The sequence below is a fragment of the Humulus lupulus genome, chromosome 2 (assembly GCF_963169125.1).
Source record: "Humulus lupulus chromosome 2, drHumLupu1.1, whole genome shotgun sequence".
In the NCBI taxonomy this organism is placed as follows: Eukaryota; Viridiplantae; Streptophyta; class Magnoliopsida; order Rosales; family Cannabaceae; genus Humulus; species Humulus lupulus.
This window is the reverse complement of record NC_084794.1, coordinates 116703235-116718392: the sequence shown is the minus strand read 5'-3', so window position 1 is coordinate 116718392 and position 15158 is coordinate 116703235. Positions and strand designations below refer to the sequence as shown.

The following is a 15158-nucleotide window of genomic DNA, read 5'->3' as shown; positions in this document are numbered from 1 at the left end:
AAAATGTATTTGTTGGGCTCAAAAAATGGGGAAAAAGTGGATGTTGGCAGCTGTGGGCAGGAGGTATTCGGCTGGGGAAAACTGGGCCAGGCGCAGAGAGGCAGGCCCACTATGGGCTGGAAGAAAGAGCTTGGATGTGGCAGCTGCTGGGAAAAGCTGAAGGAAGCTGGGAAGAGAGAAATGGGCCTGAGGACTTCAGGCTTAGCAGGAGGAGCTTCAGGCGTGGGCAGGAGGCTGCTGAAGGTGGGCCTCGGGTTGGGCTCCTGGAGGCAGGCCCAACGGCTGGTAGAAGGGAATGGTTGGAGTGCATGGATTTTGGGCCTTTGAAAAATGCCAAAATCTCTTTGTCTTTCCCACAAAATTATCATTTTTCTTTTCCTTTCTCTTCTTTATTTTCAAGCAGAAAAATTTCAAAGTTACCTACAAAATAAATATAAAATAAATCATAATAAAATATTTTCAACTATAAAATAAATCAAGTTAATTCTTTGAAAATATTAATTATAACTTAATTTATATTTAACATTTAAGTTCAATAATACAACATTTTTTACCTCAAATTAAACAACAATAATTCAAATAATTAACTACAACATTTTACAACAAAATAACTATAAAAACATACAAAAATATATAAAATCAAAATAAACCCAATAAATTCAAAATTACTTTAAAACTTAATAAATCAATTAAAAACTCAAGAATTAAGCAACAATTAGAACATAAAAAGTGGTAAAATAACTCTATTTTGTAGAGTTATCACACCCCAAAACTTAATATTTTGCTAGTCCTCGAGCAAAAGAAAAATTAAAAAAACACATTTTTTTTAATTGGTGATGTCTAATAATGTTTAACTTAAAAATTACATAATGGAAATAGTTCAAGGAAAATCACAAATAAAAGTAAAGCTTATGTAATTAATTTGAAAAGTTAAAATTATTTTCAAAATAGATACTTAACATACAAACACAAAAACATTAAATCATCATGTGACCATTTAGACAAGCTTATGCAAACAAAAATAAATTAAATCTCAAGAGATAATCAAGCAAATTCTAGGATTTTTCAATTTTTTTTTTTAGAGATTTAAAGAATTTAATATTTAAATAAACTATATCCAAATATCACAAATTCGAATAGAATAGAAAAGTGACATATTATGAAAAATATATATTTAAACAAAACTAACTTAGAAATTAAAAGTAAAGCTTAATAATTATTTATATTTTTCTAAGAACTAAGAACAATTTCAATCATAATTCTTATAATTAGAAAATGAAAATCACCAATATTTTTTTTTCAAACAAAACAAAGAAAATATTTTTTTAACATTATATAACAAATGAAATTGACATAAAAACAAAAAGAAAAAGAAATAAAGAATATTTTTTTTGAATTTTACAACAAATGAAAAACATGCAAAACACAAAGAAAACACACATAAACACAAAGAAAAATACAGATACACTACCCCCAAACTTAAATGAAACATTGTCCTCAATATTTAATAAAATAGAAAAAATTAAGAAATACTCCCTTTGATGAATGCTTCATTGATTTGACTCTTTTGTTCTCTTCTCTTCTTTTCTTTTTGGGCAAGAAGTTTCCTTCAAACTTTTTGAAAAACATGAAACAAAAACAAACAACGAAAGTGAAATATAAAATGAAACATTAAAGTATGGGTTGCCTCCCTCAAAGCACTTTAGTTTATAGTCTTTAGCTCGACTATAATTTTTTTGTTTTTTCAACCTACACCCAATCGATGATGTAAAATGTCATTTGTAGGGTGAGTTATGACTTTGATGCAAATATCATAAATAATGATTGATAACATCACACCTACAAGAAAATTAGAAATATGCAATTTTAATGGAATATCAATAAAATATGAAAAATTGCATATCTATATTAGGCTCATTTTCATTTTGAGTAAATATACAAATTTGTTCAATTATAGGCTCTTGAAATATAATTATATCTTTTTTATTTCCTTATGAGCCTCTAAAATGATTTCATCCAACTCTTTTGTTTCATTAGGGGGTTGAATGCATATTACAAGTTCTTCAACAACTTCATTCTCCCTTTCACTTTTAATTTGACTATTTGGATTGGGAATTGGTTGGTTGGGATAAACTTTTTTTTCCGACTCTATGACAGTTGCAAGATGTCCTACTATTGTCTCAATTTTTGAGATTGATTGAGACTGAGCTAGTAAGATTTGGTAGGTTGATTGCATGAACTATTGTAGAGTATCCTCTAAAGATGGGCTCGTTTCTTGTTGAATGGGATATGATAGGTTGGATTGGACATGACTAGGATTAGGCATGTTGAATTCATGCCCTTGATTTATTGGAGACTAGGTATGACTCCGTGAAAATTTTGGATTATAGGTGGGATCAAATGAAATATCAAAGTATTCATGCATATCATACATATTATTAGTTTCTCCATAATTTAAATTTGATTGCTCGGAATAGTTGTACTCAGAATTCCAACTATAATTAAAATGATTCATTTCAAGAGATTTTTTTTTTAATTATAACAGAAATTAAGAAGAGTACTAAACACAAAAAAAAAATTAAATAAAATTAAGATAACATAAACAATATTAAGAAATGAAAGCAAGAGCTAGGACAAGAATTAAGTTTTTTTTCTTTTCAAGTATTTTTTTCACAATAATATGATAAAAGACAACGAAGAATAAAGTAAAATTAAATAAGACTATAAAAAATTAGGCAAGAGTAGGGAGGCATAGCATGCCATCAACCATAACAAAATTAAGGTAAAAAATTAGGAGGCACAAGTGCCATCAACTAAAACATAAAATAAAAGACTAGGAGGCAAAATTGTCATCAACTAGTAACTTGCAAAAATAAAAAAAATAAATAAAAATAAAAACAAGATAAATTACAACAAAATTAGGTGGCACAAGTGTCATCGACTATAAAAATTAGAAGGATAGATAGGAGGCACAAGTGCCGTCAACTAAAAAAAGCAATAAATATAAATATATAAGTAAATTTTTTTATGGGTGGTAGAACCGTCTCAAATTTTCTTTTTATCTTTTTTTTTTAGTTTTTATAGATATATATATTTATATGTTTTTTTAAATGCAAAAATTAAAATAACTAGTAGAAAAATTCACTAACTTTGAGATAAATTTCGTTTCTTTTCTCTTGCAACTCCTCGGCAACGACGCCAAAAATTTGATGGACCCAAAACAGGTATGTTTTAAATATTTATACTCGCAAGCGCACGAATCGTATATGGAATATAGTGTTCGTGTAAGTACGAGATCGAACCCAAATGAGTTGTCTAAAATCGAAAAGAAAACTATTTTAAACCAAAATTAATAAATTCTAACCTAGTTCCAAAGATTGATGGGATTTTTGTATAATAAAAATAAAATAAAAGATAATAATAAAGAAATTAAAGACAATATATATAACTAAATTAAAAGTAGAAATCAAGATAGTAAAATAAGATTATTAAGGATTTGAATCCACAAAATATAAGTTCAATAATATTTATAAGTACATTGATTCCCAAGTTTTAGTGATAGTTAAAATAATTCAAACAATCATTTTCCAAATAGATTTATAATTTTAAGCACAAATTACTTCTAAAAAGATAGGATTTTTCTTCATTTTTCAAAATTATAATTTCAAAGCATTTAGTGTAAATCAATCTAATGAAATAACAAATAAATCAATGAACATTATTTATAAGGCAAAACATAATATTTTTGTTCTAAGCATGGATGTGTACAATTTAATGACATATCTTACACAAAGAATATTATGTTTTTGCACTAATGAAGAACAAAGTGTAAATATGTGCTAACAATCTAAAATACATGATATTTAAAATGAAAGAAGATATTTGAAGAAGAAAATTCTATAAACTTTGTTGCACAAAATGAGAAATCAACATATAAAATAAATACTATCTAGTTACATATTGTTTCATCATCACCTTAATAATCTTAAAAAGATTAGAAACACATAACTAGAATAGCAAATACAAACTAAAAATTACAAACATAAATAGGAAAATTTGAAGGATGAACACCCAAATTTTTCCTCTAAAAATCCATAGAAAATAACCAAAAAGAAGAAGAAGATGAAGAGAATAGAGAGGTTTTAAAATGTGTAGAATTTTTGGTATGGTAACCTCCCCAAAATTGACACCCTAAATGGTCTTCAAAACTCCATATTTATAACCAAAATGAGATATTAAAATAATCAATTTAAATTAATTTAATTAATTATAATATGGAAAATATTGGTAAATTATAGGGTGTAATAATGATGTTTTGGGGTAAAATGTGTAGAAAAGTTGTGTAAAAAGTTGGTATTTTTGGCCAAGGGGACAAGTAGACAAAATGTATTTGTTGGGCTCAAAAAATGGGGAAAAAGTGGCTGTTGGCAGCTGTGGGCAGGAGGTCTTTGGTTGGGGAAAATTGGGCTAGGCGCAGAGAGGCAGGCCCACTATGGGCTGGAAGAAAGAGCTTGGATGTGGCAGCTGCTAGGAAAAGCTGAAGGAAGCTGGGAAGAGAGAAACGGGCCTGAGGACTTCGGGCTTAGCAGGAGGAGCTTCAGGCGTGGGCAGGAGGCTGCTGAAGGTGGGCCTCGGGTTGGGCTCCTGGAGGCAGGCCCAACGACTGGTAGAAGGGAATGGCAGGAGTGCATGGATTTTGGGCCTTTGAAAAATGCCAAAATCTCTGTCTTTCCCACAAAATTATCACTTTTCTTTTCTTTTCTCTTCTTTATTTTCAAGCAGAAAAATTTCAAAGTTCCCTACAAAATAAATATAAAATAAATCATAATAAAATATTTTCAGCTATAAAATAAATCAAGTTAATTCTTTGAAAATATTAATTATAACTTAATTTATATTTAACATTTAAGTTCAATAATACAACATTTTTTACCTCAAATTAAACAACAACAATTCAAATAATTAACTACAACATTTTACAACAAAATAACTATAAAAACACACAAAAATATATAAAATCAAAATAAACCAATAAATTCAAAATTACTTTAAAACTTAATAAATCAATTAAAAACTCAAGAATTAAGCAACAATTAGCACATAAAAAGTGGTAAAATAACTCTATTTTGTAGAGTTATCACTCGATGACATTGATCTATCCAAGACTGAAAGTCTTGTTTCTTATTGTTCAAGGTTTCAGATATAACCTCTTAGGTTGCTGTCTGATTATCATGCATGGTAATCAAGACTTCTTTCAGTTGTTTGATGTCTGGTTGAGATTTTCCCCCAAGCCCATGTGGGGCTCGTCATTACCCAGCGCTCCTCGTGGAGACAGATCCCTAGTCACAGGGACCTGCTGGCCAGGTTGCAGAGGAGAGATAACTAACTGCTCGACGGACAGTCATGTGGTCCAATAGTTTTGTTTCCTCCTTGGGGTTCCTAGCTCTGACTTCTTGTGGTAATAGCCATTGTTTTTGAATTATGTAAAAATCACTTTCTTGAGCTTAGCTCTCAATGAAAGCACCAAAATGTTGACCAACATTTTTTTCAACGACACTGAATCACTTTGAACGACAGTTAAGAATATAAAAGAGTTGAATTCAAGTAAACAACACAAAAGAATTTATAATGGTTCGGCCTCAAGAGTTGGTAATGACCTATGTCCACTTGCCCTTTTATCAATCAAGAAGGTCTTAGACTCAAGATCCGAAGAACAAGATTCAACTGAGTTTCCTAAGCTTGAGAGAGAATACAATTTGATTGAGTTTTTGTATGTAATGTCGACATGAGAAATAATAACTCTGAGAGATCTCTATTTATAGAGTCTCTTAGTGATTCATGGGCCTCACAAGCATGAAATTGGCCCCACACGCATAATGTAAATTTGTTACATTTGAATATATAATAAAAGAATATAAAAAAATACATTCAAATAACAGTTGCACAAATATCCCATAAGATTCGGGTCTTTCTGGTCAAGTGAGCTGCCCTTCGACTAGGTCCTCTCTCGAGCAGCTTATATGATCTGAGTGTACTCGATCAAGTTCTTGTTATCGACCAACAATCTTCGAGCAATTATCTTTTATCTCTTATCTAATTCTGAGTTGGGTAGCTTCTTCTGTTTTAGTAAAGTATAATCGACCATCACAAGCAAATTGACCAACATAGGGAAAATTAATACCTATTGGTGCCACATGTGCTTTTCATATGGCACATCATATTGTCGAATTTTGGGTTAAACAATTGGGAAGCAAGACAATCCCTTCAATCACCTCGTAAAATCTCTCTTTGTGAGGTCTTTCTATTAACACACCTCACAAAATACCTCCTTTCAAGGTCCTATTAGTTTGCTAGAGATTCTCTTTGCAAAGTCGTCTTGTGAAGCCATTTTTTGTGATAACAAAATTTCCTTATCAAAATATATATGAGTACTACTATAGTAGTGATTGTTAGGTACTTTTAGTGTTTTCGATACATGGAGAAGTTGCAACTCTATTTTTTTTATATGACAATGTATAATATAGTTACAGGAGACCTCCCACAAATTTGTAGGAAAATTCAAATAATTTAAGATATTGAAATCATGAGTCAAACAATTCATACGTGCTTGTTTTGATATTTATATGTGCATTCAATATGATATATAAATCATATTTTTTACATTATAAATTATTTATAACTTTTTGAAAATTTGTTGGAGGTTTTTTGTGACTACATTATATATCATTAAAAAAAAAGTTGCAATCTATCACTTAACAAAAATACTAAAAGTGTATACCAATAATTTTCCATTATATTCTTAAGCAACAATTTACTTTATCGATAAAGTAATTTATTGTGGCTAATAAATTATAACAGTCAAAATTAAATTTCTTACTACAACAAAATTCCCTACTTCCTTAATGCCCCGTTTACATGTATATTTCACACATGCGTCTTCATATTAACAATAATGAAAAAAAATTAACTAAGTAGGGGCGACGGTAGTAGAGCAAGCCGGCGGGTTCTGGATGCCGGTCGCGGTAGGCTTAACATTTTTGCACTCAGAAGAAATTGGCCCTTCGCTGCCGTTGTATTTCAAGTCAATATCCGAAACGACAATGTTCTCGCAGGGAATCCCACGGCTGCACACCAGTTTGATTGCAAGGGGGGTAGAAGATGATCCCCTTATGCCCGTAAAGCTTACATTACTGATTTTAACATTGGACGGAAGTTTATCCTTGCAACTGTTGAAGGGGCAATACTCTTGGTCGATCAACACCGGGTTGCCTACGTTCTCCATGGTTATGTCCGCAAAGTGCAGGTCGGAAGCTGCTCCAGGTTTGGAGTCGGGCCAAGTCTTAATCCGGACTCCGTTCTGGGTGTTCTTCAATGTGCAACTTCTCACGTAAACCCCCTGTACGGGCTCCTCGTCCGGATACTTTCCTAGACTACCGATGCTGATGCCATGGCCCGGTCCGCAGGTGACATTGTTGACAGTGATTTGCTTGCTGCCATCCCCGATGGAAATGCAGTCGTCGCCAGTTTCAATTGTAGTGTTGATAATCTTGATGTCTGTTGACTTTCCGATGTGGATTCCGTCGGTGTTGAGGCTCGTTTCGGGTGCGAGCACGTGGAAGTATTGGAAGGTGACGTTCGTGCAGCCGATAAGATTGACGTGAAACTGCATGCTGTCTTTGCTTGTCACGTCTTGAATTATGGCGTTCGTCACAAAGTTGAACCTTATATTCTGTTTATTATTTGTTTTGTTTTAATGAAAAGAAATAAAATCTAAAAAAAAAAGATAAAATTGTCGTGATTGCATTAAGATCACGCAACATTCAATTTCATCACCGTATATTAATTTATTATTTAATTATTGTATATGTGAATCATATGTGGAGCTTCTTACAATGGGAAGGTTACCGCAGAACTCATTCCAGTCACATTTTTTACCCCATGCGGATGGGCCTTGACCGTCGAAAGTGCCGGTACCAGAGATAGTGAGGAAGTCGATGTAAGCAAAAACGACCCAAATATTTGCGGATCTGTAACCAGGGCCCACTGCAGGGGCCTGCAATGTGCCTTCCAAATCGAAATCAATTGGAGCCTTGCACGGTCCTTGTAGCATTGCTCCGCTTAATTGGAATGTCCCTCTGGGCACCACCACTTTACTTGCCGTTGGTGATGCACAAGCCCCATTCCAAGCCGCTAACAAACTCTACATGTACACATATAAATATATAGAATATAAATTCACTTATACATCTTTATTGTTCAATGAAATATATATGTATATATAAATAATCTATTTACCACATGCCTAATGCAATTCAAATTACACACTAATTTTTACCGCAGAAATATCTGGGCTACTGGGTGTTGCTCCATTTTTTGTCACATCAAAGACTTGGGCCGTGGCATGAGATGCCAAAATTATGAATAAATTAACTATTCCACCTATATTTGCTTCTGGGGCCATAATTTGTGTAACTTTCCTACTTAATTATATATATATATATCTCTATTAGACGTATTGTCTGACGCAGAAGTGAAAATTCTATCTATATTTTGACCCGTTATATACACTTCATTAACCCCAACAGTTACCACTTAAATTTCACAATCTTTGTAGCCATCTATTGGGTCAATCTTTCTAAAATTGGCTTTAAGTTCCCTTATTTTACCACATACTTTTTAAATGTCGCTATTTGCGTTCTTATTATGTCTATATCTTCCGTATTTGAAGAATCACCTCATGTTGATCTTTTTGTCTGGTCTTATTTATTGTTATTATTTAGTTCCTCTTCTAATGAGAAAGAGAAAATTCTGTATGGGAATAGAGTGCAACTAAAATGAAATGACGTTGAGATAATAGATGGGATATAAATATGTATATATCAAAAAAAATTCTTGGAAAGCCAAGAAAGATATAGGATTCTAATTGTTTGTACCCTACATGTAGGCAACGATCATTCTGTACATGTGACTTTTTATAGAAACCATACTTGAGGAGTTTTCTCGGTGAGTTTCGTGGCAATTAGTCTCCATTTGAGAACCCGCAGAGGCTAGGATTACAGAGAAGGTGGTGGGCCCGACCTGAAGGATTTTCATTCCCAATCAATGAGATTCAGTAGCGACCCGCGAGGAATGAGGATGTTGTGCCGGAGATAGATCTAATGTTGATTTTTAAAATATTTATTGATTGAAAATCAACATGATCTTCAGCCTTGTTATCTCACAAAATTCATGACTAGTATTCCACTTCTGTTATTCATTTGGTAAAGACACGACCATACTCAACAATTAAAATTAAATCCAAAATAAGAAAATCCTCTTGGTGAAACAAATTATTAGACTCTAAGAATTGCATTGTTACAAATTATTCAACATAAATTACAAATAATGAAAAAACTGAACACATTGCATAGTTTTCTCAGATCTGTAGAAGTAACACAGCGTGGTTTAACTCTAAAGCTTTCAATGGAAACATAAAAAATTGCTGAAAAATTGATCAAAATCTAAAAGCTTGCAATTCATTATGTACATGCAAAGGTATGCCACCATGAATTCTTTTCATGAATAGAAAATAAATTGACATATTAGTTTACACAAATTGAAAAGAGAAAACTTATTCTTCTTTACATAAACCCATATATATATATTTATATAAATCTGGTAATTGAAGATCGGTATTGTGTTGGGTTTTATGCTCTTATAAAACAACGTTGGACATGTAAGACAATTTTATATTGTCATTAAGAGAAGTAGAAATTATTTAGTTTGATAACCGTTTTGCTTGCTTGTTTTATTACATAATCAATTGAATAATACAAACATTTATAAAATCCCGAACATATAAATAATTACAATTATAGTGACTAGGTCACGGTAGATTATAATTGTAATTATATGTTAAAAAGAACGAGTCCTAAGATTAAGTCAGTGCATTTGATTTTCACTGATCTGATTATCTACAATATGATCTGCATACACATTTGGGGTGTGATGTCTTATTCGAGACATTGACAATGTAGATAAGATCGGATGTATTGTTATTATCTAATCTAATCATATCACAACGTTGACCATATTGATTATTGATAAGATAAGCAAGTATCATGATTATCTAATATAATCTAATCATATCACAACGTTGACCATATGTCAATTCAATCTTAATTTTGAGTGATTAATATTTTGTTAATTATATTATTCAAGTCTTTTGATTTATTCGTTACCAGCTTACCCTGTCGTCGTTGCAGATCAAGAAGTCGTCGCCAAAACGGCGTCGCGGTAGATTCGTATGTGTAGCAACCTACAGCGACGACAAAACGCAGTCATCATAGTAGTGTTTTACGACGACATGCCAGTCGCAATAGGGAATACTTTTTTTTTGGTTGGACTCAGATATTGCAACGACATGTTGTCGCTGTAGGTGGTTGCAAAATTTGAAAATTTGAATTTAAAAAACTCCTACAGCGACGACATGTGGTCGCTGTAGGTCCATCGACCGCCCCATCTGCAGCGACAATATATTATCGCTGGAGAGTGTGGGTTTATATGCCTTCATCGACGACACATGTCGTTGCCCTAGTGTCACAAAATCTCAGATTTTCGTGTTCAGCGAGCACCCTACGACGACGACATGTCGTCGCTGTACGTATATATTTTTAAAAAATTAATTAATTATATTAATTAAAATTCATATAATAAATTATTAAATATTAATTAAATAAATCAAATCAATTTATTTAATTAAATAATAAAACTAATTTATTAATTAAATAATAAAACCAATTTAACAATATCTATAGTCTCCAAAATGTAGAAAAACAAAACATAAGTAGTATTGTCTTCAAAATAAGAAAAACAACACAAAATAATAATAAGTTCAAAATAATAATATAATAAAACTAAATGTCATCAAAATCAATTCCAAAGTCATTATCTTCAGACGGTTGTGGTGGTTGTGGCTGTTGTGGTTGAAAGTTTGTCATCATGGACTCTATCATATTCATGTCCAAGTTGACAGACTGAAATTGTGGAGCTTGGATGTTCGGATTTGTTGCTTGCAAAAATTATTGCATTTGCTAGAAGTTGTTGTTCCGGGTACTAAAGGCTTGACTGAAGTGTTGAATCATGGTTTGGAAAGCCTCAGGTGGTATCGTTGGAGGGCCGACTATGGCGGACGGAAATGGTGATGCCTCTGATTGTGAAGAGGATTCGGTGGCGCTTGAGGCAAAGGTACTAGTGCCTTTTAACTTGCGTCCAATACCTCAGTTGTGGGCACGATGTTGACCAAGTACCTTTGAAACGACTTGTGTCTCATTGACAGTAGCACTTCCTGCTGAAGATTCAGATTGCGATTGGGATTGTTATTGAGATTGGGATTGTGTCTGGCGTTCTTACTATAAGGCATCCTGCAGTTTAGAAACAAGACTATTAATACATAAAATAGTTGAATAATATACATATATACAAACTTAGAAAGTTACTTACATATGCATCATTAGTATTTGTGTTCACTCATACACGTTGATTAGTGGTGAAAAATACACATTTATTGATTTTAATAGTTAAAATAAATTAAGTTTTAATTAATATTTTCATAGAATTAATATAATTTATTTTATAAATGAAAATAATTGATTATGACTTAATTTATTGTTATTTTGTAGGAATTAAAGTTGTATTTTCGCACTTTGAAATGAAGAGAAAAAAAATAAATAAATATGAAAAAAGAGAATAGAAAGTGGCATTTTTCTTGAAAGGCAGTGGCCCAATCGGAAGGAGAAGCCCAGGCTCGTCCCTCCCCAAGCCCACCAAAGCTAGCCGTCTACCAACCGAGCCGAGCCAAGCAAGCCGTTTGACGCCTGACACCTGCCATCTGCCACACCCCAACTGAGCCGAGCCCAGCAAGCCGTCTGACGCCTGCAGCCTGCCTGCCAGCCACCTGCCACCGTCCCTGCCAGCCAACCATGCGACACCACGTCAACTCCCAACTGCTCTTTTTGACCCCATGACCAGCCTAGCCGTGCCATGTGTCCGCCTCTGATTGGTTGCGGCTGGGTCAACACTTCTAGCTGCCACCAGCCCATTTTGTGTGCTCTTTGGGCCTTGGACCTCCCATTTTGAGCTTTAAAGCTCATCTTTTTTGGTGTTTTTGAAAAAGAGCATATTGACCATGCCCCAAAATAACTGCGCTAATATTTATAATAAGATTTGATTTTTCAAAATCATATTTTATTATTAATATTTCAGATTTATTTTGTAAACCCCATTTTGTTGTTTAATTTCTTTTTAGTCCTTTTCTCCCTCTATAAATATGGACTCTAATTTAACATTTTGTATGTAATTTTTAGAGTAAAAACTATAGAAAAATTTCTACTTACTTTCTTCTCATATTTTCTTCTTAGAATTTTGTGAGAATCATGAGCATAATGGCATAATCTTCTTAAGAAGGTTAGGGATGAATCCATATGCTAGTGACGTTATTTTGCCACTTTGAGTTACTATGTTCTTAATGTAATGTATTTGAGTTATTTATGTTCTTTCATCCCCATTTTCTATCTTGTTATCTTTATTTACTTGTGCTGATAGTATATAGGATTAGTCATTATCTTTCTATGTGCTTCTAATTAGTAAAAGTAATATTGATACATAATTTTGTGTCTAATCTTCTATTGCATTATTGCCCTTGGGTATTTTGTCATTTTTATATTTTTCATAAGATTGACATTGTGCTTTTAAAGTAAAGAACTTTATAACTCAAATGAATTTTTGTCAGAAAAGACTATGAACTTTAATGTTAGATTTTCCAAGTAAATATTGGGATGTGAACTATTTACTTGTGTATTTTTGTAAATCAAGTAACCAAGTGACTAAACAAGCATATGGATGATCCTTGAAACCTTTCCATTTCTCAAACTCTTGATTACATCTTACTTTTATTTCACTTATCTCATTTTATCATTTCATCAAAAAGACAACACCAAAATCTCAAATCTCTTTTCATTTCCATTTTTTATTTATTTCATGTTACTAACTTTTTGTGTTATTTTCTACTAATCTTTTGGTTTTAGGTTACCTCCTTGTGGATCGACCGCCCGATCTATACTACAACCACCGCTTAGTGGTTGTCACGATTTGGGCGTTAAACAAATTTTGGCGCCGTTGCCGGGGGGGGGGGGGGGGAGGGGGGTAGTTTTCAAAGGTTTAGTGAAATTTTTACAAAAATATTAGTAACTTTATTTGTGTTTTTGTTGGAATAAATATTGTGTTAGTATAATTTTTTTTTATCTACTAATTTTTAGTTAATTAGATTATTATAACAAAAAGAAAAAGAAAAAAACTAAAAAAAATCATAAACAAAAAAATTGTTTATTTATAAGTATATATTTTCTTTCTTTCTTTCTTTACTTTTTTTTAATTTTTTTTTCGGTAAAACAATATATATATATATTCATATAAATATATACATATCTATAAAAAAAAATGTAAAAAATAAAATATTTATTCTTATTTTTATTTCTATTTTTTTTTCAATTTCCTTTCTTCTGGTTAAAACAAAAAAAAGGACCATATATATTTATATAATTATCTTTTTTTTTTAGCTAATTCTTACTCCATTTCTCTTTCTTAATTTATTTTTATTTTTTTAGTTTAACACATATTTAAAAAAAAATTAAGCTTGTTATTTTAACTTCACTTTAATTTTCTTTTCTTTATTTTATTTTTGTGTTGTTTAGTTTAGGCTTTCCTTTTTCTTTGCCTTAGTTTTCCTTAGAATTTAGGTTTTAAAAAAAAAAATTTGCATAAAATTGTTCATAAAATTTCAATCATAAAACGCTTAGTATTGGGAACAATTGTGTAATATTACAAATGGTAGAAACTGATATTACTCTGTCTAGAATGATTGGTTGTTAAATAAGGTTTGTGATAGCGTTACCCTCCACACTTACCTGGGAACCTCGGGGAGTTCTATCTAGGCAAATGTGGGTCTAAAGCGGTACCTTGGCAACCTTCCCAATCGGCCTGGGACATTTTGAGTATCTACCTTTGCACTATTACATTGTTGAACTAATTACTATAAGAAAAGCAAGCTTGTTCTGTCAAAATAAGCAATTTCGCTCGGCTTAAATGTTGTTTGGTCGAAAAGGTTGACTTGTGATCCACCATAGTTACTCAGTAACCTCGGGGAGTTCTAGTAAGGCGTTGGAGATCAACCAAAAATATCCAAATCTACCTGGGAACAAGTTTAACAAAAAAAAAATAATAAAAAAAATCCAAAAGAAAATAAAAAATAAATCTAATTTTGATTTCCGAGAGTGGATGAATCATCACGAAACTTCTAGTGACACTTCTTCTAATTCATCCACCACTCCTTCTGGAACTCCTTCCACCAATCCTGCTTCTCCACAAACTCTAGCTAATAATAATCCATTCACAATGGCTCGCAATGATGAAATCCAACCAAGAACTCTCAATGACTACCTCCATCCTACTCGCACCTCCAGGCCTTCATGCATTATCTTCCCTCCTAATATGCCCACATTAGACTTTAAACCTGGCATGATTAAACTCTTGCCCACATTTCATGGAATGGAAAACGAAAGCCCATATGTGTATCAGAGAATTCGAGGAGGTAGTAGCCATATTCTATAACCGAGCCAAAAATGTCGATTCTGTGCGACTGAAGTTCTTCCCTTTCTCCTTGAAGGATAAAGCCAAAAGCTGGTTATACTCATTGAGACCTAGGTCTATTGGAACGTGGGAGGAGATGACCAAATCTTTCTTTCTAAAACACTTTCCCAGCCATAATACCAACAGTCTAAAACTACAGATTTCCACATTTTCCCAAAAGGACAATGAAACGTTCTATCAAGTCTGGGAAAGATTCAAAGATCTGTTGAATCAGTGCCTGCACCATGGCTATGAGAATTGGCATTTGGTCAGTTACTTCTATGAAGGCCTCACGAGTCATGAGCGCTAGTTTGTAGAAATGCTATGTAATGGTGAATTCCTCGAAAAAGTGCCAGACGATGCTCTTGAATATCTCAAAGAAACCGCGAAAAAGTCTCACACCTGGACTGGTCCATGTGCTACTGATAGCACCAACCGACACAAACCATCTGGGATCTATCAACTTCGAGAAGAGGATAATGTTAAGGTCCAAC

The 15158-nt window shown here is 32.7% G+C and overlaps 1 protein-coding gene and 1 non-coding gene across 2 annotated transcripts; both read right to left on the bottom strand.

The window, feature by feature from the left end:
• Positions 1-6967: 6967 nt before the first annotated feature.
• Positions 6968-12023, bottom strand: LOC133814649 (exopolygalacturonase-like). The gene is made up of 4 exons (XM_062247584.1): positions 11827-12023; positions 11258-11402; positions 7892-8200; positions 6968-7729 (listed from the first exon to the last, which is right to left on the bottom strand). Exons 1-4 carry the CDS (start codon positions 12021-12023, stop codon positions 6968-6970), a joined length of 1413 nt encoding a protein of 470 aa, XP_062103568.1.
• A 2786-nt stretch (positions 12024-14809) lies between these two features.
• Positions 14810-14916, bottom strand: LOC133820156 (small nucleolar RNA R71). Its single transcript, XR_009886585.1, has one exon. It is a non-coding gene; the product is annotated as a small nucleolar RNA R71 (small nucleolar RNA).
• Positions 14917-15158: the final 242 nt, after the last annotated feature.